This window comes from Euleptes europaea, chromosome 4 (assembly GCF_029931775.1).
Source record: "Euleptes europaea isolate rEulEur1 chromosome 4, rEulEur1.hap1, whole genome shotgun sequence".
Taxonomy (NCBI): Eukaryota; Metazoa; Chordata; class Lepidosauria; order Squamata; family Sphaerodactylidae; genus Euleptes; species Euleptes europaea.
In genome coordinates, this window is record NC_079315.1 from 45,971,409 (window position 1) to 45,992,300 (window position 20,892).

At 45.6% G+C, this 20,892-nt stretch overlaps 1 protein-coding gene across 1 annotated transcript in view; it reads right to left on the reverse strand.

Moving 5' to 3' along the window:
• SLC1A1 (solute carrier family 1 member 1) overlaps window positions 1-20,892 on the reverse strand; it is a 64,142-nt gene that overhangs the window by 20,884 nt on the left and 22,366 nt on the right. Inside the window, exons 2-4 of the mRNA XM_056847852.1 lie at window positions 14,655-14,795; window positions 3,686-3,778; window positions 341-455 (exon numbers count right to left, since the gene is read on the reverse strand). Of these exons, the coding sequence (XP_056703830.1) occupies window positions 341-455; window positions 3,686-3,778; window positions 14,655-14,795 (349 nt within the window). The remainder of the gene's footprint in view (window positions 1-340; window positions 456-3,685; window positions 3,779-14,654; window positions 14,796-20,892) is intronic.

Consider the following 20,892-nt stretch of genomic DNA (forward strand, 5'->3'; position numbering starts at 1 on the left):
TGCAATGGGCTTATCATGTCCTTGTTCTTATTTTTACTCTGTACATAGGAAAAGAACCCTTTTTTTTATTGTGTTCAGCATCTCTCACTAGCCTTCAGTATTTCATTTTTAAAACCTCCCAACCTTCTTGAACTCCCTTCTCCTTATTTAAGTATTTTCTCAAGGAACATCTACTGAACCATTCTGCACTGCTATGTATATACTATCCACATACTGTCTAAAGTTCTACAGCACAGTGCATTTGATCTGCCAAGTACTTCTGCACTGGTACATAACATAAAATTGGGACCCTAGCATTTACTGTGCAATCTTTGTAAGCAACAGAACTTCAAAGACTCACCTAATCAAGTCTAACATGGCATCCACCGTAGATACCTCAGGTGTGCTTCCCATTCTATCAATTTCTTCAGCATTTTGGGACACTCCTGGTTTGATGGTCACAACAAGTACGATCCCTGCAATTGAGAAAAATCCTGTATTTTGAATGGGGGAAATCTTGCAGAAAGCCATGTCTGTTGTGTGGAAAATGGCAGGCCAGGTGCACACCTTCCTTAGAATCAGAGTCTGCCTCTTCCAGGTTTGGTGGCAGTTCATTATCCTCTGAAATGATCACATTATGTCCTGTATGGGAGAAGGTAGTGCCTGGTGTTGAATCGGAACTGCCAATGGATAGGGTGAATAATAGGGCTATTGATTCGGTAAAAACCAAAGTGGAAAAATACCGAATAAATGCAAATTCGGTAAATTTCTGGTTCGGGTTTACTGAGTCCACAAAATCCGGGAGGTTGTCAAAGCTGAATTTGCCATTCCCAAATATCCGGCTTTTTTAGCAACATCTTTTCACGGCTCCTGCGGGGGCATTTGTGCAGATAGAGGTCCCAAATTTTCAGGGTAGCTAGAAGGGACTCTCCTTGCAAGAACCCCCAAGTTTGGTAAAGATTGGGTCAGGGGTCCGGAGGTGTGGGGTCTGGAAGGGGTCACCCCCATCTTCCTCCATTTAAAAGCAATTAGTGGCTATAGGCAGATTTCTTTAGCGCAATCTATCACAATGGCGCAGCCGGGCTTTAAATGGGGGGGGGGTTTCACCCGGAGATACAATGTATCTCCTCCATTCTTAATGGAGGAAGTTATTTCCTGTGTTTTTGTAAGGAGAAAGCTCTCCTTGGTGCAAACTATTTTGCCTGGACAGCTGAACAAGGGGGAGGGAGGGGGGCATTTAACTCCAAGATAGTGGCTAGCCCTGAGAGAAGAGTGTTCTTTGGCCAATCACAGAAGCTGGATTCTTTTCTGTGTTTTGGCCAAAGGCTATACTACCTAGTCTGGCTGTTGCTCACACACAGAGAGAGTTTGTTCTGGTGCAAAAACCTTGGCTTTTGCTCCTGCTGCCTCATCCTGAGCGGACCTCGTGGATTACAGGCTGCTTCATTGGATTATTTCCTGCCTGCTAACTGGAGAAGACATCCAACAGTTTGCCTATCATTTTACTTTACTTGGGGCTTTATTTCTAAACTTGATTCCTGTGTCTGGCTGTGTGTGTGAGTGTGTGTGTGTGGGGGGAGCCACTGGCTTTCTGCTGGTGGTGAATCTCTGGCTTCAATCTCTCAGGCTGCAGAGTTTGCGGGGGGGCTTCTGCTGTGGTTGGCTTGGTTGGCTCCAAGCAAGGCTGAGTTAAGGTCACAAACAAACTCACACAGCTGCATTGATCGAGTGTGCTTTGCCAGTGGTTAATTTGGGTTCCTAAAGTGTTGCCTTGCCTTACCTGTGTGATTTCTGCCTGTGGGGGGATTCAGTTCACCAGCCTCCAGGCAGTGATTCACCGGTGTGACATCAGGCCACTGAATTGGAGGGGGGGCTTCTGTTGTGGTTGGCTGGCTCCAAGCAAGGCTGAGTTTGGCTCACAAACTCACACAGCTGCTTTGATTAGGTGTGTACTTTGGCGGGGGCACCTCCAGCTACCTGGCATCGTGTGGCTGGACGTGGGTTTTGCGGGGCGCGTGCCGCCACTGCCAGAGCGTGCCTGGGTGCTGCTGTGTCTAGCCTCCACTCAACGCATAGTGTAGGTTTGGTAGGGGAGGGCAAAAGGGCCCCCACTTTTTATTTTGTTGTAGTGTTTAGGGTTTTTTAAGAGTCTCGGCTCCATAGACTTCTCCATGTGGTTTTTCGTGCCAGTTGTTCTGTTTGTAGGTAGGTAGCATAGTTGTGATATTGTCTGGTATTGTGGTTGTGTAGAGGAGGGGTTGCGTTAGTTGTTAGGGAAGAAGAATTTAAGGCAACGGGCTTTTTTGTTTGCAAAGCTCCGGGGGGGGCATTTTTGTGGGTAGAGGTCCCAAACTTTCAGGGTAGCTTAAAGGGACTCCCTCTTCTCCATAGGAATGCATTCAAAACCATTTGTATTGGTTTGAATGGAGAAAGGGGGTTGCCCCCTTCCAGACTCCATAACTTCAGCATCCTTGACCCAATCTTCACCAAACTTGGGGGTTCTTGCAAGGAGAGTCCCTTTCTACTACCCTGAAAATTTGGGATCTCTACGTGCCCCCACAGGAGCTTTGCAAAAAAGGGCCATTGCTTTTCAATTGTGAGAAAAACAAGTTGTCAGCTTAATTGCACTGACCTAGATTCCACGCTAGGTGTGAAGGAGGAAGTGCTCCAAATGAGTTTTTCTCACAATTAAAAAGCAATGGGCTTTTTTTTGCAAAGCTCCTGGAGGGGCATTTTTGCAGGTAGAGGTCCCAAATTTTCAGGGTAGCAGGAAGGGACTCTCCTTGTAAGAACCCCCAAGTTTGGTAAAGATTGGGTCTGGGGGTCCGGGGTTATGGGGTCTGGAAGAGGCGTCCCCTTTCTCCATTCAAACGGTTTTGAATACATTCCAATGGGGGAATGGGGGTGCCCCCTTCCAGACCCCATAACTCTGGACCCCCTGACCCAATCTTAACCAAACGTGGGAGTTCTTGCAAGGAGAGTCCCTTCCTGCTACCCTGAAAATTTGGGACCTCTACCTTTAAAAATGCCCAAAGCTACGGAAAGCTGTGAATGGGTTTAAATGGGTTTAAATGGCCAAATTATTCAGGAATCCTGAATTTAAAGCTGAATTCCCACATATACCGGTATAGGGGAATTTGGCATTCAGGTTTCCCCAAATAAAAAAAGGTCATTTAAACCCAAATCTGAATTTTCCTGATTTTTTTCCCAACAGCCCTAGTGAATAAGATATTTTATTAAATATTATCGTTGTCCATAGTAGACATACTGTTGAGCTATCCTTGCCATGTTCGGTCATCCCAAAACTCAGCTTTCCATTCAGAATATTATCTTACCACACTACTTCAAAAAAGCAAAACACTTTCTAAAAATAAAATTTTGCTATACATTGTATATAGAAATACCAGTGACAACTGGCCCAATCTTGTTCCTACACAGGTTGATACTCAACTCTTATAAATGTCCAGCAGGCATTATTATTCTCATGACATAATCCCACAGAGAGGCATTTGATTGTGTATCAAAAGAAATCTTACATGTATATGAAATTGTACACGGGGAATGAAACATGAAGCAGAAGAACACTTGCCCATGCATATGGCCCTCTAGGTACAATATGGAGGAGAATGGCAGTTTGTTCTTATTTTCCAAGAAACTGGGCTTGGTGGCATTTAAGGATTATAAACATTACAGGATTGCAAATTACCTAGGATTACAGCTATAATTGTAGTAAAGAAGTAGTATACGACTGCTCGCAAGCCAATCTTTCCAGAAACACTAGAATCCAGTGCAGCAACACCTATGGAGATTACCAAAAATAAAATAAAAAAGAATTAGAAACTAGAACATTTATAAACAAATTCAGTGTATCCTTCATCTTCGTGTCATGAGAACTGTGTTTTCTGGATCACACATGAAGGTCTATCTTGTACAACATTCTAATTTCTAGTACCCATCAGCTAGGTTCCTCAAGAATCCCCAAGCAGGATATGCCAATATCTGATAATGAAAGATATATAGATCCTCAACATGGAGACTCCCTTTAATTATAGTTGCTAACTATTCCATACCAAAAAAGCAAACCATGGTGTAGTGGTTAGAGTGCTAGACTAGGATCTGGGAAACCTAGGTTCAAATCCCCACTCTGCCATGGCAGCTTGCTTGGGCCAGTCACTTTCTCTCATCCTAATCTACCTTCTTCAGAGGATTGCTGTTGTGAGGATAAAATGGAAGAGAGGAGAATGATATATATATATTTGGGTCCCCATTGGAGAGTAAAACAGCATATAAATGAAGTAAATAAAATATAATTATGTCTAATAGCAAAATGCCCTGACTTGAATGAACATGTATCCAGGTACTTCAGTCTGCTTTTAAAAAATGCTAATATTTTAACTGAGAAAAAAAAATAGATGAAGCTGTTCTGTTAGAACTGCTGAATTTCTTAAGGCTCTTAATGTTCAAGTTGATGTAGTTTAATATACATGATTACATTATATGCCAATTACCTGTATTTATGGTTAGATCTTGTGCTAATATTTCAATTATTTTCCAATAGGTAATGCTCTTCCAACAGATAACCTCTTCCAATGTACACTCCCAATGTACACTCCTTGGACTTCTTTTTATGGAACAGTAGCTTCATGCTGAAGCACAGGAAATCAATCCCGCCCAAAGATCTAGTGCTGCAAGGGAATCTTGGCACCCTATCATGCTGCTGCTAGGAGTTGTTCTTTACCATTCTCTGGTACAGGTGTTGCTTTTATTTGGCTGCACTGGAATTTAATTCACAGCCCTGCAGATCATGCCCATACAAAAGGGAAAATGTGCTACTACAGTTGGGACATATGTCCCCATTCTTCTAGGTAGCCCAACTGACTTTACCACTTGTCACAATATCCCACCCTGTGCACATCTGTGTTACTTTTCAAGGTTCCTTTGGGGAAAAATGTACTAGGATATTATATAAGGATGGTGGAGAGGAGCTTGTCCTGACCCTGCCTCAAAAGATTAATGTAGGTACCCCTGTACAGCTAGGAGAAAGTTGTCTGTTCAGGAGCCCTGGTGGTTTCTCCTGTACTACTGACAGGTCTCCATGCAAAGGTGTAAATCCCACTCTGTATTATAACTGTCTGCTTCAACATCCTTGCCTTAAATAGTTCAGCATTTTTAAAAGCCCCACTATAGTTCCAGGACTTAATCTGATAGAATTTGCTACGTACGATCCCTAAAACAATATTTTAATTAAGCATGGCTCAATTCTAGACCATGTAAGCTAACAATGAAGGAAATTGTGCCTTTAAACATGTGAGGAGTTCATTCCCTTTGCTGAGTGACCTCGGTTGGTCCCTCACAACATGAGAGTATGGCACATGCCTTCCAAGGTGTGTCTTTCAGACAGACTTGAACTTCACCACCTCTTTTTTTAGAATTTAGCCACTGCTGCCATCTGAAAGTCATCACTGAATGTAAATCAAGAGATCTCCCTCATCCCTTTTTAGAGCTTTCAGCAAGGCCAGAACAAGTCACACAGCTATTAGAGGGAGACTGACAGATTCCATTTCTTCTTTTATTCCATTTAGCCCACACAATAAATTGGTCATTAAACAGAATCAGCAAACGCCTGGCCTGTTTAACTGCCTCTGCCAACACTGCTATATTTGATGATCATGGCATAAATCCTTTCTTTACAGTGATTGATTTCATACTGTATACTTGGCCTGTTCCCAGGACAGACAATGGGTTGTTGTTCTGCTTGCATGAGATACAGACAGCAAAGACAAAAGTCTTGTCTTCAACCAACTGAATCACTTTCTTTGTCACATAGTGTGGCTAGTCTTTTACCAAGCACAAACACTGAAATAAGTTCTTTTGAAACTGGACATTGGACTAAAGTCTGTTTCACACAATTACCTCAGTTTGGCAAAGGAGGCTGATTTTTTAAAATGCTGGTTACAGTATGAAATTTTTGGTAGAGTTACATGGCCAATTTGCTACACATAGGGAGCAAGCCTAAGCAGGTCTACTAGAAGAAAGGGGCTTACTCCCAGGAAAGTGTCCTTAGGGCTGCAGCTCAGCTTCCAAAGCATGGCCTCTTCCTAACAAAGCCAATGATCACAGCATTTAAGACACGTTGATGGTCATATTATAACTTAGGTGATGTTACTCATATACCAGACTGCATTACACCTCAACAGCTACAAAATGTCAGTATGATGAGAATGGACTGTGATCCAGGACATTGCCCAGACAATGGTCTTTGATGACCAGTACTGGCGTCCAAAACTGGCTTGCACTTGTTGTATCACTTATCAAGTTGCAGCATGGTCATAAAACTTCAGAATGGTAACAGGAGTAGAATTATTGTTTTTGTGCTTGCCAGTGAAGTGACATGACTATCCTCTGTGTATGCTGAATGATACCCACCATTCGAATTGGACTCAGGATATCACCACTTCCCCAGATATGTTTATTGCAAAGGGCAACTAATTAAAATCTGCACAGTATCTGGACCATCACTTATTTTCCTATTTTATTTCCTAACTGATGGCTGGGGGAACAAAAGGGAGTATTGCAAAGGAGAAAGGCATTGCAAGAGGGAGCTATATAAAAGTAAATACATTTAAAAATTGTATCAAGCACTAATCCCCTACAGCACCTTTTACTAAGCCAGTTTCAGCAGTCTGTAAAAGCTTCCCAGGATCATTTTGAAGTTATCACAGATTTCACTTCAAAATCAAAATCAAAATTTTATAAAGCGCAATGTTAACTTTGTTTAGCTATGTTTCAGCTCTTAATGGTCACAGCTTCCTCAAAACTTTTCATTTCTACTGATTTCATTAAGATATATCCAACCATAAGTAATACATTTTTTGGGAGAGCAGATAATACAAGGGAGATTTTATATACCGTATATACTCGGGTATAAGCCGAGTTTTTCAGCCCAAAAAAAGGGCTGAAAAAGCCGGCCTCGGCTTATACGCGGGTCAATACGGTAGAGGGGGGAGGGAGGGAGGAGGAGGGAGGGAGGAGGGAGGAGGGAACTTACCGCCGCCGCCGCCGCTGAGCCCGCGTTGTTTCCTGCCGCCGGGAGCGGCCTCCTGCAGCTGCGCGGAGGCTGCCCCGGCCCCCGCCCTGCCGCGCCGCCGCTTCCTGGGGCCGGGAGTGGCCTCCTGCGGCGGCGCAGAGGCTGCCCAGGCCCCCGCCCGGCCGCGCCGCCGCTTCCTGGGGCCGGGGGCGGCCTCCTGCGGCGGCGCAGAGGCTGCCCCAGCCCCCGCCCGGCCGCGCCGCCGCTTCCTGGGGCCGGGAGCGGCCTCCTGCGGCGGCGCAGAGGCTGCCCCGGCTCCTGCCCGGCCGCGCCGCCGCTTCCTGGGTCCTGGGGCGGCCTCCTGCGGCTGTGCAGAGGCTGCCTGGCCCCCACCCAGCCGCGCCGCCGCTTCCTGGGGCTGGAAGCGGCCTCCTGCAACTGCAGGGAGGCTGCTCCAGCCCCTGCCGGGTGCACCACCGCTGCCACCAGGGCCGCACCGCTTGCTCCCGGGAGCCCGTCAGGTAAGTCTGCGGGGGGGGGAGGGGTTATAAGCCGACCCTCGGCTTATACGCGGGTGCCTAATTTTTCCCCATTTTTGGGGAGAAATTAGGCACCTCGGCTTATACGCGGGTCGGCTTATACACGGGTATATACGGTATGCATGAGTACTATTTTTGTGCCCTGTCCTGGATAGCCAAGGCTAACTCGATGTTGTCAGATGTGGGAAGCTAAGCAGGATCATTTTGAAGTTATCACAGATTTCACTTCAAAATCAAAATCAAAATTTTATAAAGCGCAATGTTAACTTTGTTTAGCTATGTTTCAGCTCTTAATGGTCACAGCTTCCTCAAAACTTTTCATTTCTACTGATTTCATTAAGATATATCCAACCATAAGTAATACATTTTTTGGGAGAGCAGATAATACAAGGGAGATTTTATATACCGTATATACTCGCGTATAAGCCGAGTTTTTCAGCCCAAAAAAAGGGCTGAAAAAGCCGGCCTCGGCTTATACGCGGGTCAATACGGTAGAGGGGGGAGGGAGGGAGGAGGAGGGAGGGAGGAGGGAACTTACCGCCGCCGCTGAGCCCGCGTTGTTTCCTGCCGCCGGGAGCGGCCTCCTGCAGCTGCGCGGAGGCTGCCCTGGCCCCCGCCCTGCCGCGCCGCTTCCTGGGGCCGGGAGTGGCCTCCTGCGGCGGCGCAGAGGCTGCCCAGGCCCCCGCCTGGCCGCGCCGCCGCTTCCTGGGCCGCACCGCTTGCTCCCGGGAGCCCGTCAGGTAAGTCTGCGGGGGGGGAGGGGTTATAAGCCGACCCTCGGCTTATACGCGGGTGCCTAATTTTTCCCCATTTTTGGGGAGAAATTAGGCACCTCGGCTTATACGCGGGTCGGCTTATACACGGGTATATACGGTATGCATGAGTACTATTTTTGTGCCCTGTCCTGGATAGCCAAGGCTAACTCGATGTTGTCAGATGTGGGAAGCTAAGCAGGGTCACCCCTGGTTTGTACTTGGAAGCCCATAGTCACAATGCAGAGGCAGACAATGGCAAACCACCTCTGAACATCTCTTGCTATGACTTGATGGCTAAATTTATTTATATACGTGTGTGTGTGTGTGTGTGTGTACTGATTTGTAATCGTCTGTGGTCAGACTTCTTAGAAAAATAAAATGAATTTATTTAAAACTGCAATAATTTTAATTAGAAAAATAAAAATTAATTCTCATGCAGTCTTTAAATTGGATTCTTCCATGATGAAAGGAAACCCTGCCATAAGATGGAAGGGCGTATATAAACCACATCACATTTAATGTGATTTTACACATTACAAGGCAGCAGTGATGGAGATTGTATGTGTGACTTGTAACCTCCCCCTACTCCCATGATGACACTCAAAGTTCTACATAGGGTTTCCAACCTCCAGGTAGTTGTAAACACAGTACAAATCACACCAAGAGGCGAAGCAGCTCCAATGGACTCGGAGAGAAAGCGAGCTCCAAATAACAAATGGAAAACCTGGACTGGATTTCCTTCGTAGCGCTAAACACCAAAACTGTGCCAGCGTAATAAAGATCAAAGTTCAACAAATTAAGCCGCAGTTGGAAATTAAATTACTTCATCCCGAGATGGGAGACCGGTAAGACCCATTTCGCCGTGGCTCTACATGCTTTTCAGCGTCTGAGATAGATATTCATCTCTTGCTACCTTTCACTTCCCCGATGGACAAAGCCACGGCGAAATGGGTCTTATCGGTCTCCCATCTCGGGATGAAGTAATTTAATTTCCAACTGCGGCTTAATTTGATGAACTTTGATCTTTATTAAGCTGGCACAGTTTTGGTGTTTAGCACTATGAAGGAAATCCAGTCTGGGTTTTCCATTTGTTTTTTTGGAGCTCGCTTTCTCTCCGAGTCCATTGGAGCCGCTTTGCCTCTTGATTTGTACTGTGTTTAAACCTCCAGGTAGTAGCTGGAGATCTCCCACTATTACAACAGATTTTCAGCTTATAGAGATCAATATATCTGGAGAAAATGGGCACTTTGGCAATTGGGCTCTATGGCATTGAAGACTCTCCCCTCTCCAAACCCCGCCCTCCTCAGGCTCCACCCAAAAAATCTCCAGGTATTTCCCAATCTGGAGTTGGCAACAGTAGTTCTATGTCAGTTTTGAATTTTTGGATCTTAGTGTGGTGTAGAGACATCGGTTGCCATTTCTCCATGCATGCCACTGATGCACCCTCTTTTCAGTGGAGCTTTCCTAATACAAATGAAGCTGCTCTTATTCTCAAGCCTGATGTTTGAAAACAATCAGAAAGAAGTTACAGAATTCTTTCTATCATTCTCTCTCCCCCGCCCTCAACTGCATTGAAAAAGACTTCACAAAAAAGAAAAAAGAAAGGTACAGGGACTAGGGAAGTGAAACCAAAGATTTGTTTACTATATAAGCCACCGAGAGCCTATGGGATAGATGATCAGTGGAAACACATTGCTTTATTAATTGGATAGTGCCTCAAGAATACCACAGACAACACGAAGAACACCTGCAGGCCAAGGAATTTTATAAGTTTCCAGTTAATAGGTCAGTAACATTGCCTTCAAGAGATATATACAATATATACAAGATGTGGAATGAGGTGATACTTGATCCCTTCTCTGCCTTATAATCTCTGTTTTATAATCTTTTCTTTTAAATGATGCTAGTTGGTCCCAAAACAGCTTATTTTAGTGGATCGCAGTTCCTGATATGACCATCTTCCAGATTTGGAAATTGTGTTTGCCACTATCCACTTCAAATATTCTAGTCAAAATCCACAATCCACTAAAATGAACAGGGGCTGTACAAGAGCATATAGATAATTTTTGAACAAATCCTTTTTCCCTACTGTCCATGCTGAAATACAAATCCCTGTTTTAGGTCAGTGTTCATTTATTTGATTAGCCTGAAAGTTAGTATGTGACAGCAAATGTGCATTTACATCTCTTTTACTTGCCTGGGCAGGAGTGTTGTAATATGGTACATAATGTTATGTAGTAAATAATTCTGAATTTGCAGATTGCTAGCTATATGTACATCCCTACCTAGACACCTCATTGTGCAAGCTATATTCTTCTTATATAGCAAAGCTGCAACTACAGTGAGCACAGTTACTGGTGTACGTGTGTAAAAATGCAGGAAGATTGTATATGCAAGTAAGACAACTATTGGTTGATGTTTTCCATTGCATTGGTTTGAAGTATGTAATCCACCTTGAGTCTATGTGAGAAAGGCAGAGTGTAAAGGAAGCAAACAAACTAATAAATAAATGTCCCAAATTCTCTTTACCATCTGGCAAAGAATTAGGGACATTGAGGAACAGATTATAAATGCAGGCTCCAATATGACATGTTCCCCCTGTTTTCAAGGATTGTCGACTTATACCCCCGGAGGAGCTCCTTACATTCAAAACATCACCAATCCCCTCCATTGTCGGGCTTTTATGCTCGCCAGACTGAATGTCTTCCCCTCGGCAGTTCTCTCCAGATTGTGGAGTGTGGCTGGAGTTAATCCACTCCCTAAGTCCTTTCAGCCTGGAAATGCCCCCTGACAGAGGCACAAAGTTGTGCCAAAATAAAACCCAGTGCTACCCATAGGTGCCCATTGAGCCAAAAAGACCCAAGTGCCCCCCCCCCACTGCAGCAGCCAATGCATGGGGTCTGGGCCAGGAGAGCTGCCGGGAGAGGGAGCCTAAGCAATTGCCCCTACAATTGGTTGTCAGCTCATTCATTTGCTGGGCTCCCCCTTTGTGGGAGAGGGCAGAGCCCCACCAGGCTGAATGGAGTGGGTAACCTCACAATTCTTGAACTCATTCACTTACAGGGGCACACTCCTGTGGAGCAGCTGTCAAGGTGGATCCAGCATTTGCCATTGCTTCAGAGATGTACGTTGCACAGGTGAAGGTGTTTTGGATGGCACCAGCCTCTGCTGGGGGTTGGGGTGGGCGGCTGCACCAGAGTACCACCCCATGGGCTTTGCAGTGGACTCCCAGTGGAGGGATCAGTCATCTGTACAGATGAGTGGTTCCTTCCACGTCCTGAAGTGGCTGAATGCTCAGAAAGAATTCTGCTTCTGCAAATGTCCTTTGCCGGCAGAAATGAACCCATGAACTGATTAAGCAGAATATTTCCTGCTCACTCAAGGTGGGAATTCCTAGCTATGAAGACACTGTCACCCCATTCCCTTTACAGGAGAACAAAGCAAAAATAAAAGGCAGAACACAAAACTCTGGAGGAAGTCTTGGGAGGTTCCTCTCTTGGCCTCCAGGGTTGCCAAATGGTGACCGGCAATCCCATGTTCCTCTGGCTGAGGGGGGCATATGCTTGCACAGTTTCATGCAGCTGCAGTGGTCAGTGGCACAACTTGTGGCTTCCCTCCCTCATATCCTTGATCAGGGACCTGCAGCCAGGCTATGCCGATGGGTACTCATTAATGGCAAAGGAGCCCATAAAACAGTCTTCTCTGCATCTCCGACTGTTACTAGGGTTGTCATATCAATAAACCCGAACCAAAATTAAACCCATAATTAGCTGTTCCAGTAATTTTCGGGTTTCAGGTTTACTGAACATCAAAATCTGGGGATCTGCCCAAAGCCAAATAGGCTATTTGCCTTTGCTCAGATGCACGGTTCTGTGTTTTCTCCCATTTTTCTAACTTTTTTTCTGGTTTTGTTAGGGCCCCACAGTTGGGGCCCTTTTGAGGTAGGGGTCATATAATTGGAGCCAGCTTGGTCAGACCAAACTAGTCTGGAAGGGTCATTTTAAAAGACAGGGCTCACCCAGTCCCGTCCGGAGGGATATACCCTCCAACTAAAAAACAGCAGCTTCTACAGCTACTTATTGGGCTTTTGAAGAAGACCCTTCACCTGAACAGATGAGCAATCTCCTTCACAAGAGCTGCCTTGGTCATGACTTTGGCTGGCTCCGATATCACCCCTCCCTGCTCTGAAAACCTGCTCTGAAACTGAAGGTCACCGCAAGTAGAGGCTTTGCTTCCCCTCACCGTGACCATCTCTTGAAATCAGATTTTTGATTACCATAATAAAGGACTGTTCACAGGATGTCATTTGCCACCAAAAGAAATGTTTTCCATGCTTTATTTTTGTTGGATTTAAGCCGTTTCCCTCAGTTTGGAAGCTAATATGCATGGACATCCTGCTATGCGCCCCAGATACAAAGGGAGCCCCCAGACTTTGAGGCGCCAGCCTGTCAATTGGCTCTTTCTGCCAGTTCTCGGCCACACTGAACTTCTGAACCTGAAAACCAATGGACAGCTCAGCTCGCAAATGCCTGGAGGATGAAGATGACCCCTTTGCGGGCCCATAAAATTGGACCCCCTGTCCTAAAGTTCACCAAACTTCAGTGACTGTCTAAGGAGAGTCCCTTGCAGCCACACTGCAAATTTAGGGACTACCTCCAAAAATGCCCCCACAGGAGCTTTGAAAAAAATCCCCATAGACTATACTGGATCTTAGGCCTTGTTCAGGCCATACACAGGCATCCCTGATTGCACAGCATCTCTCCCAAACCTACTGCTGGCTTACAGGCATTGGTTGAGCTCTCATTTTTTATAGCTCTTTGCCAGGGCCATCCAAGATATTTGTCATTTCACTTGCTAGTAGAGTCCAGGGGTAGGAGAGAAACAGGCAGAAATTTTGGCCTTATCCAGTTTCTCATCCTAAACTGCTAACTGGCACATTCAGGGTGAGGCAAAGGTTTTTTGCTTGTATAATATGTAAGGCAGGAAGGGCAACCATGCAACTTGAAGTCAGGGAAACCAAAGGATCAGAGGTTCATTCTTATGTTTTCCCTTACTCCCTTCCTCACAACATATGGAGCACACCTACTTTGCAGAAGGCTGTCTAAAGCCCATTTTTAAATGGAAAGGGTAAAAGTTTCTAGGCCCTGCATGAACACATGAACATCTATACACAAACACAAATTCATTTCAGCATTTTTTTGTCTAGCCCAGGATTATATAATCCCTCAGCAGGATAATATCCTCATCTCATTTTTTTCTGTTAACTGTCTCAACTGACTCTCAGCATTGGCCAGCTTTGGGATTTTCCACCTTTTGGTTATTTATGACATCATATTTTTCTGCATATTTGGGGAGACCTCTGAGTAGAGACAGCTTACCTTGTCTGTGGCTGGTCTGTTTTTGATGCTTTCGGAGCTTGTTTATTGTTAGCTATAGCAATTACTTTAAGGAACTTCCTGAAAGACTTATTAATAGAATTTAGTTCTATTATCTAGCACTTATTTTCAAAATATTTATGACTGTATCCTGGATCACTGGAATCCATCAATGAACTTATACTGAAATGTACACTGAAGGGATGGGTGAACAATTATAGCTTTCCAACCTTTTCATGCTCATTAAATCTGCAGTTTCATTTCTTAATCATCTTTATTCTTTATACTAAATGAGAAGGCAAAACTTCACTGGTTGTGAAGCTTGCTGGCATCAGTTTTCTAAAGCTAGTGCATAACCCCATTCACTGAGTGATTATCAAAGACCAGCTTAAGCCAATTCCTGCTGATTTTTGTGGGGAATATATCAAGGTCTTGGCATGGCAGGTAGCCTTAACTCTATGAAAACAATGTGAGCACAACATTTTAAACTGGAATTGTACTTTTTTTTTTTTAAGGAAAGAAAAGAGATACACAAAATTTGGTTTAGGGCTACTTTGAAAATCACTCAGAAAATGTTGTGTGTGTGTGTGTGTGTGTGAAGTGCCGTCAAGTCGCAGCCAACTTATGGCGACCTCTGGTGGGGTTTTCATGGCAAGAGACTAACAGAGGTGGTTTGCCAGTGCCTTCCTCTGCCCAGCAACCCTGGTATTCCTTGGTGGTCTCCCATCCAAATACTAACCAGGGCTGACCCTGCTTTGCTTCTGTGGGCCATCCAGGTCAGGAAATGTTACTCTAATATTTTATGAAACAAAAATCAACCTATCAACACACACATTTGGTGTCTTAAACAGAATTACTATGATCTGGGAGTAAATAATAAATGCTTAATTCTATAAATGAAACCATGTGGTATTTTTACCATGTAGGTTTTATTTATAGAATAAGCCAAAATGAAACATGATTACAATTTTTGTCTTACCTGTTATCATGCTTGATATAATTAATGGTAATATGATGAGCTTAAGCATTCTCATCAGAACCTCTCCTGGAAATGAAAAGTAATACTTGTCGAGACTGGAGAGTTTGCCATATTCTCGAACAGCAACTCCTAGTCCAATGCCTAAAATCAGAGAGAAATATAGAAGCAGATTTAGTATCAAGAAAGAGCAGGTAATAAAAGTTTTGAAGGAAATTTTAATTTTAGCATCAAATCAAATAATCATAGGACTTAAAACTTGTATTATTTCCAAAGTAGCATGATGACTGTGGGAAAAGATTTCCTCAGACCATGGAGGTAGCTAATCTTACTCTTATAGGTAGTTAGAACAGCTCCTTTCTGTTACAGCCCTCCCACTGGAGCATACTCAATAGGATTGCCAAGCTCCAGGTACTAGCTTGAGGTCTCCTCCTATTACAATTGATCTTCAGCCGATAAAGGTCAATTCACCTGGAGAAAATAGCCGCTTTAGCAATTGGACTCTATAGCATTGAAGTCCCTCCCCTCCCCAAACCCCTCCTCCTCAGGCTCTGCCCGAAAAACAACCCACTGGTTGCGAAGAGGGACCTGGCAACCCTAATACTCAAAGTATTTCTCTAAGGAATGTGTAGTGAAATGTAATTGTAATTAAGAGGTTGAAACAGGGGAGGAGCAACTAAAAAGGAACAGGAAGTTAGTAGAAGTCCAAGGAAGAAAGAGAAGCGGGCACTAGGGAGGAACTGTTGACCTTTCCTTTGTGTTATAAAAGTTCAATAAAGAGCTTGTTATACCAATAACTGAAGTCTCCGGCATTAATAAAACATGTTGTCAGAAGTCTGAACCCTCAATGCAACAGAGCTACAGGCAGTCAGGGCCTGCAATGGCAAAGTTTTCCCCACCAGAAACCTTTGATTTTAGAAGTCCTGCTGGGTGGCCTGACTGGAAACAATGCTTCTCTCGCTACAGTATTGTGGCAAAACTGAATGTGGAAGCCAGGAAAATCCAGGTATGCTCCCTAATCTATGCAATGGGCCCACAAGCTGAGCAGATCTTTACCTCCTTTGCTTTCACTTAGGGTTGCCAGGTCCCTCTTCGCCACCAGCGGGAGGTTTTTGGGGCAAAGCCTGAGGAGGGTGGAGTTTGGAGAGGAGAGGGACTTCAATGCCATGGAGAGGGACTTCAGTGCCATAGATAGGGTTGCCATGTTCCCGGTAGTGGCGGGCAAACTCCCGCCATTAGTCATCTCTGCCCACTGAAGAAAAGGTTCAGACGGGAGAAAAAACCAGGGATGCTCTATAATTTCCCCTCCATAGTCTCTATGGTATGACCACAGAGACTATGGAGGCCAACACAGAGCATTGCTGCCTTAAAAATGGCCGCATGTGGCCAGGCTCCGCTGTTGGTCCGCTAGTTGCTAGAGGAGGAGGTAGGTTGCTCCTCTTCACTCGAATCTGCCTCCCTACCCACTTTTGTTGGTACGCCTCCCTCCCCGTCCTTTTCACCACAGCCAGCAACTTCCATCTGGCTGCTGCCTTATGGCTCTTCCCAGGTGCCTCTACCTCCACCTCATTTTTTCCCATCCAGCCTGGGCTAGGGAGAGGCAGGAGCTGCCCTCTGCTCCTCCTATACAAGAGCCAGATTCTGCCTTTGGCTGGCTGGGGAAACACTGCTCTTCTGTGCTGAGCTGGCTACCCGGTGCTTGCCTCCACTGACAAGCATCTCTTTGCAGGTGCCTCTCCCCCTCACTCTCTTCCTCCAGTCCTGGGGAAGATGAGTTGCTGGCATAGCTCTTGGCTGGCCAGGGCCAAGCTGCATTTTGGGGAGGGGCTGTGACTCAGTGGTAGAGCATCTGCTTGGCATGCCGAAGGTCCCAAGTTCAATCCCCGGCATATCCAGTTAAAGGGACTAGGCAAATAGGTGATGTGAAAGACCTCTGCCTGAGACCCTGGAGAGCCACTGCCGGTGTGAGTAGACAATACTGACTTTGATGGAACAAGGGTCTGATTCAGTATAAGGCAGCTTCATGTGTTCATTTAATTTGGCACTAGCTGACATAACTAGCCAAGTACCCTTTGGATTCCTTCTGGGGCCCATGCCCATCACTATCACCCTCTTTAACCCCCCAGCCCTGGTCTGGATGATCCTGCCTCAGTGCCCAGGGGAGATGAGTCAATGCCCCTGAGGGAGTGCAAAAAATATATGCACCTCCCAGCATGCATCTTAACACCTGGCACAGCACATACTACACCAAGACTTTACATCACAAACCAGCCACTAGCTTTGTTTTCTTTTCCTTTCCTCTTTTTTGGGAGGGGGGTAACATCTAGCCTGAAGAATTCTGGAGAACTCAAACGTTTGCCCTCTATTATGTGACACTTGGTTGGTCCTAGTAGTAGATATTCTGTATTCTGTGGATGCTCTGTGCCAATGTACGGCTGTAATCCAAAAAAGGGATATATCATTTGCCCTTTTTCTAGGAGGATGGATCATAAATGGGGGTGTGCATGGTATGACAGCCATGCTGTTGGGTGCCTTGCCTCCTCCCCCTCTTTCTCTTATGAGCAGAATCCTGGCAACAAGAGCCAGGTGTTGCCCTTGGCCATGGCCAAGCTGGTCTCTGGGAAATCTTTCACCACCTCTAGCTGCTGCTTCACTCCCTCTTGGGGCCTGCTTCAACCAAACTGGGTTGGCCTGTCTGAGTGCCCAAGAAAGCATGGCTTTTTTCAGTGGGCACCACTTGAAATAAATGACCAGAAAGCTAATATGAAATGACCAGAAGCTAATACGAGGTTTTTATTTCTCTTGACAGCTGTGATATCAGGGACATCGAACAACTGCATAGAAGCGATCTGAAGCTGAGGCTATCAAGCGAGTTCATTTCCGAGTTAAGATTCTGTGATTCCATGATTTTAAGCATAGCCTGATTCTTAGCTATTCTATTACATGAAAGTAACTAGAGCTGCTTATTATGGTTCTCTGTTTGAAGGATTTGGTGGTATATACAAACATTTGATCACTTACTCCTCTATTCCACCAAATGTTTAAGGGAAAGGCCAAGGTTGTTGTGAATTATATCCTTTATAAGGAGCTGCTAAAGCAGCATATGAGTATGGGATGTAGGGAGAGTTGGTTCTTTTGTGGATTATTGGCAGAACTTGAAAATATTAAATTGTGGCACAGTAATAATACTATTAGACTAGGATGTGAGAGACTCAGTTTCAAATCCTAACTCTGGCATGGAAGCTCACGGGGTGACCTAGTGCCAGTTGCCCTCTCTCAACCTCACCTACTTCACAGGGTGGTTGTTGTGAAGATAAAATTGAGAAGAGGAAAACTATGGAAGCCCCTTTGGGACCCCGTTAGGGAGAAAGGTGAGGTATACAGGAAGTAAATAAATAAAATCCTCTGCATCTGATGTGGAGGCAGGCAATGGCAAATCATCTCTGGAAGTCTCTTGCATTGAAAATCCTATGGGGTTGCCATAAATCAGCTGTGACTTGACAGCAAAACACACAAACACGTCTCTGTGTGATCAAAGAGCTACTGACTGTATCCGTAGGCTACTATCTGTATGGAATGAGAGACTATCTGTGATCACTGGGTTTTTAAAATTTAAATGAGGAAAAAGTGACCCCACAGGAAGTGGTTCTGGAAGTGAAATCACAGGAATAGGTGGGTTGAGGTTGCCCTGGGAGTGACATCACTTGACCTTTGACCTGGAAGTGACACCACAGGATGTGACCTCACAACATGACACCACATTCTTGATAAGCACCGCCCCAAAAATCTCCAGGTATTTCCCAAATTGGACCTGGCAACTCTAGCCATAGAGTCCAATTGCCAAAGTGGCCATTTTCTCCAGGTGAACTGATCTCTATTGGCTGGAGATCAGTTGTAATAGTAGGAGATCTCCAGCTATTTGCTGGAGGTTGGCAACCCTACTTTCACTCCTGATGGGGACGACTATAGTCTTGTCTTGGGGAAATTTGATGGCTATTTTGTGCCCAAATGGAACCTCATTCATGGGAAGGTCTGCTTTCATCAGAGAAAACAGAAGCGAGAGGAGTCTGCTGAGACCTACATATGATAGCTGCAAAAGAAAGAAGAGGCCTGTGATTTTGGTGGCTGCAAAAGCGAAACAATTCAGGATCAATTAGTAGTGGGCATTTAGACAAAGACCTATCCCAGCAACTACAACTGAAATGTGACCTCACCTTAGAAGGGGCAATACAAATGATCAGGAATTCAGAACTGATCAAGGAGCAAGTCCATGACCAAGGAGCATTCGCAAGGCTTCAGGAAATATCTCAGAAAATGTGGTGTCCCAAGTACTCTAGTTGGATGGAGACAGGCTTACAACCTTCCCAGAAATGCCCCACTAAATCTCACAAGCAATCTCCCTGTTCTCCACAACAGGCCCCTAAGTGCACGCACTGTGGAAAGAGGCATGCTCAGAAAGCTGTGTGTCCAGCAAAGACTGCTGAGTGCGACAAATGCAAAAGGACAGCAGTCTTTGCTGGACACACAGCTTTCTGAGCATGCCCTTTTCCACAGCACATTAGGGGCCTGTTTTGGAGGACATAGAGGTTGCTTGTATGTTTGCTATTGTATGTTGCACTCAGGTGACAAAAGTCATAAAACTAAACAGGATCAGGTTTTTTTGGAACCAGTCTGCTGTTCTGCAACCACTACTGACCCATGGGTGATATCATTACAAATCAAGGGCCTTCCTCTAGACTTCAAAATAGTCACTGGGCCTTCCTCTACACTTCTCTAGACTTCAAAATAGTCAGTGTTATCTCAGAGTCAGTCTATTGGTGCCTTAAAAGTCCTCCTCCTCTCCTTTAAATGTCTTCTGTATTTTCTAGACCAGGGAGAGCTAGTCTGAGTTGTGCAGGATATTTCCATGCTCAAACTCAATACAAAGCGGAGAACTACAGTTTTAAAGTCTATGTGCTTTGAACCCAAGCTAACAACCTACTGAGCCAGGACATTGCTGTCACAATGGGTTTGATATATCATCTAGATAAACTCCCTATAGGGCATTTTTCACGGTAGATTTTGCTTCTCTTTTGCCACGGACCAATAAAAAACCCAATTTAAATGTTTTTTTTATGGCGGCGATTTATCCCCGTCAATTATCTGTAGTTTTGGTTTTTCATGGGAACAAAGTACGCTCTATTTGACAACGGTTTGGTCTGTCCCTTTTGCAGGAGGCCTCCCTTTCCAACAAGCTCATTGTTTATGCCAGCCCCCAACTCCGCCCCAACTCCGCCCAGCAGATTACCTCGTGCGGTTCACCAGCCCCAGCGCAAAAACCAACCACCAGTCCCTCTGGTCTCCTCCATTTTTATTCCACCCTCGCTCTGTTCTGCTTTTGGAACAGTCAGATTTCAAATTGGGGGGTGGGGGCGGAAGGCAGTGCTTTCCTCAAAGCTTCCCTCTATTTTCTATAGGTGTGGAACCCATTGCCCTTTAATGAAAGACAAGATTGGGGGGGGGCAGGAATTGCATCCATGTGCCAAGAGGTGTGCCTTGGATTTGCCGCTCTCTAGATGCACATTTTCCCAATCCTAATTCTCAAAACTCTTCTTGGGGGCTGATTGTTGAGTTTTGAGAATTTGGATGGGGAAAGGGTGCATCTAGAGAGCAGCAAATCCAAGGAAAAACCTCCAGTGCATAAATGGCCACTGTAAACCTCTTGCATTAAAGCCAGTGCATCGTGAGAGAGAGGAGGGCTCCTGGCTTGCTCGCCGGCCCCGATCCAGCCAGTGTGCATGGCGGGGGGGGGAGAGGAAAGAAGGCCCCTGGCTTGCGCGCCGGCCCTGATCCGGCCTAGTGCATCGTGTGAGAGAGGAGGGCTCCTGGCTTGCTCGCCGGCCCCGATCCAGCCAGTGTGCATGGCGGTGGGGGGGGGGGAAGAGGAAAGAAGGCCCCTGGCTTGCGCGCCGGCCCTGATCTGGCCTAATGCATCGTGAGAGAGAGGAGGGCTCCTGGCTTGCTCGCCGGCCCTGATCCAGCCAGTGTGCATGGTGGGTGGGGGGGGAAGGAAAGAAGGCCCCTGGCTTGCGCCGGCCCTGATCCGGCCTAGTGCATCGTGAGAGAGAGGAGGGCTCCTGGCTTGCGCGCCGGCCCCGATCCAGCCAGTGTGCATGGCGGGGGGAAGAGGAAAGAAGGCCCCAGCTTGCGCTCTGGCCATGATCTGGCCCCAGTGCATCGTGAGAGAGAGGAGGGCTCCTGG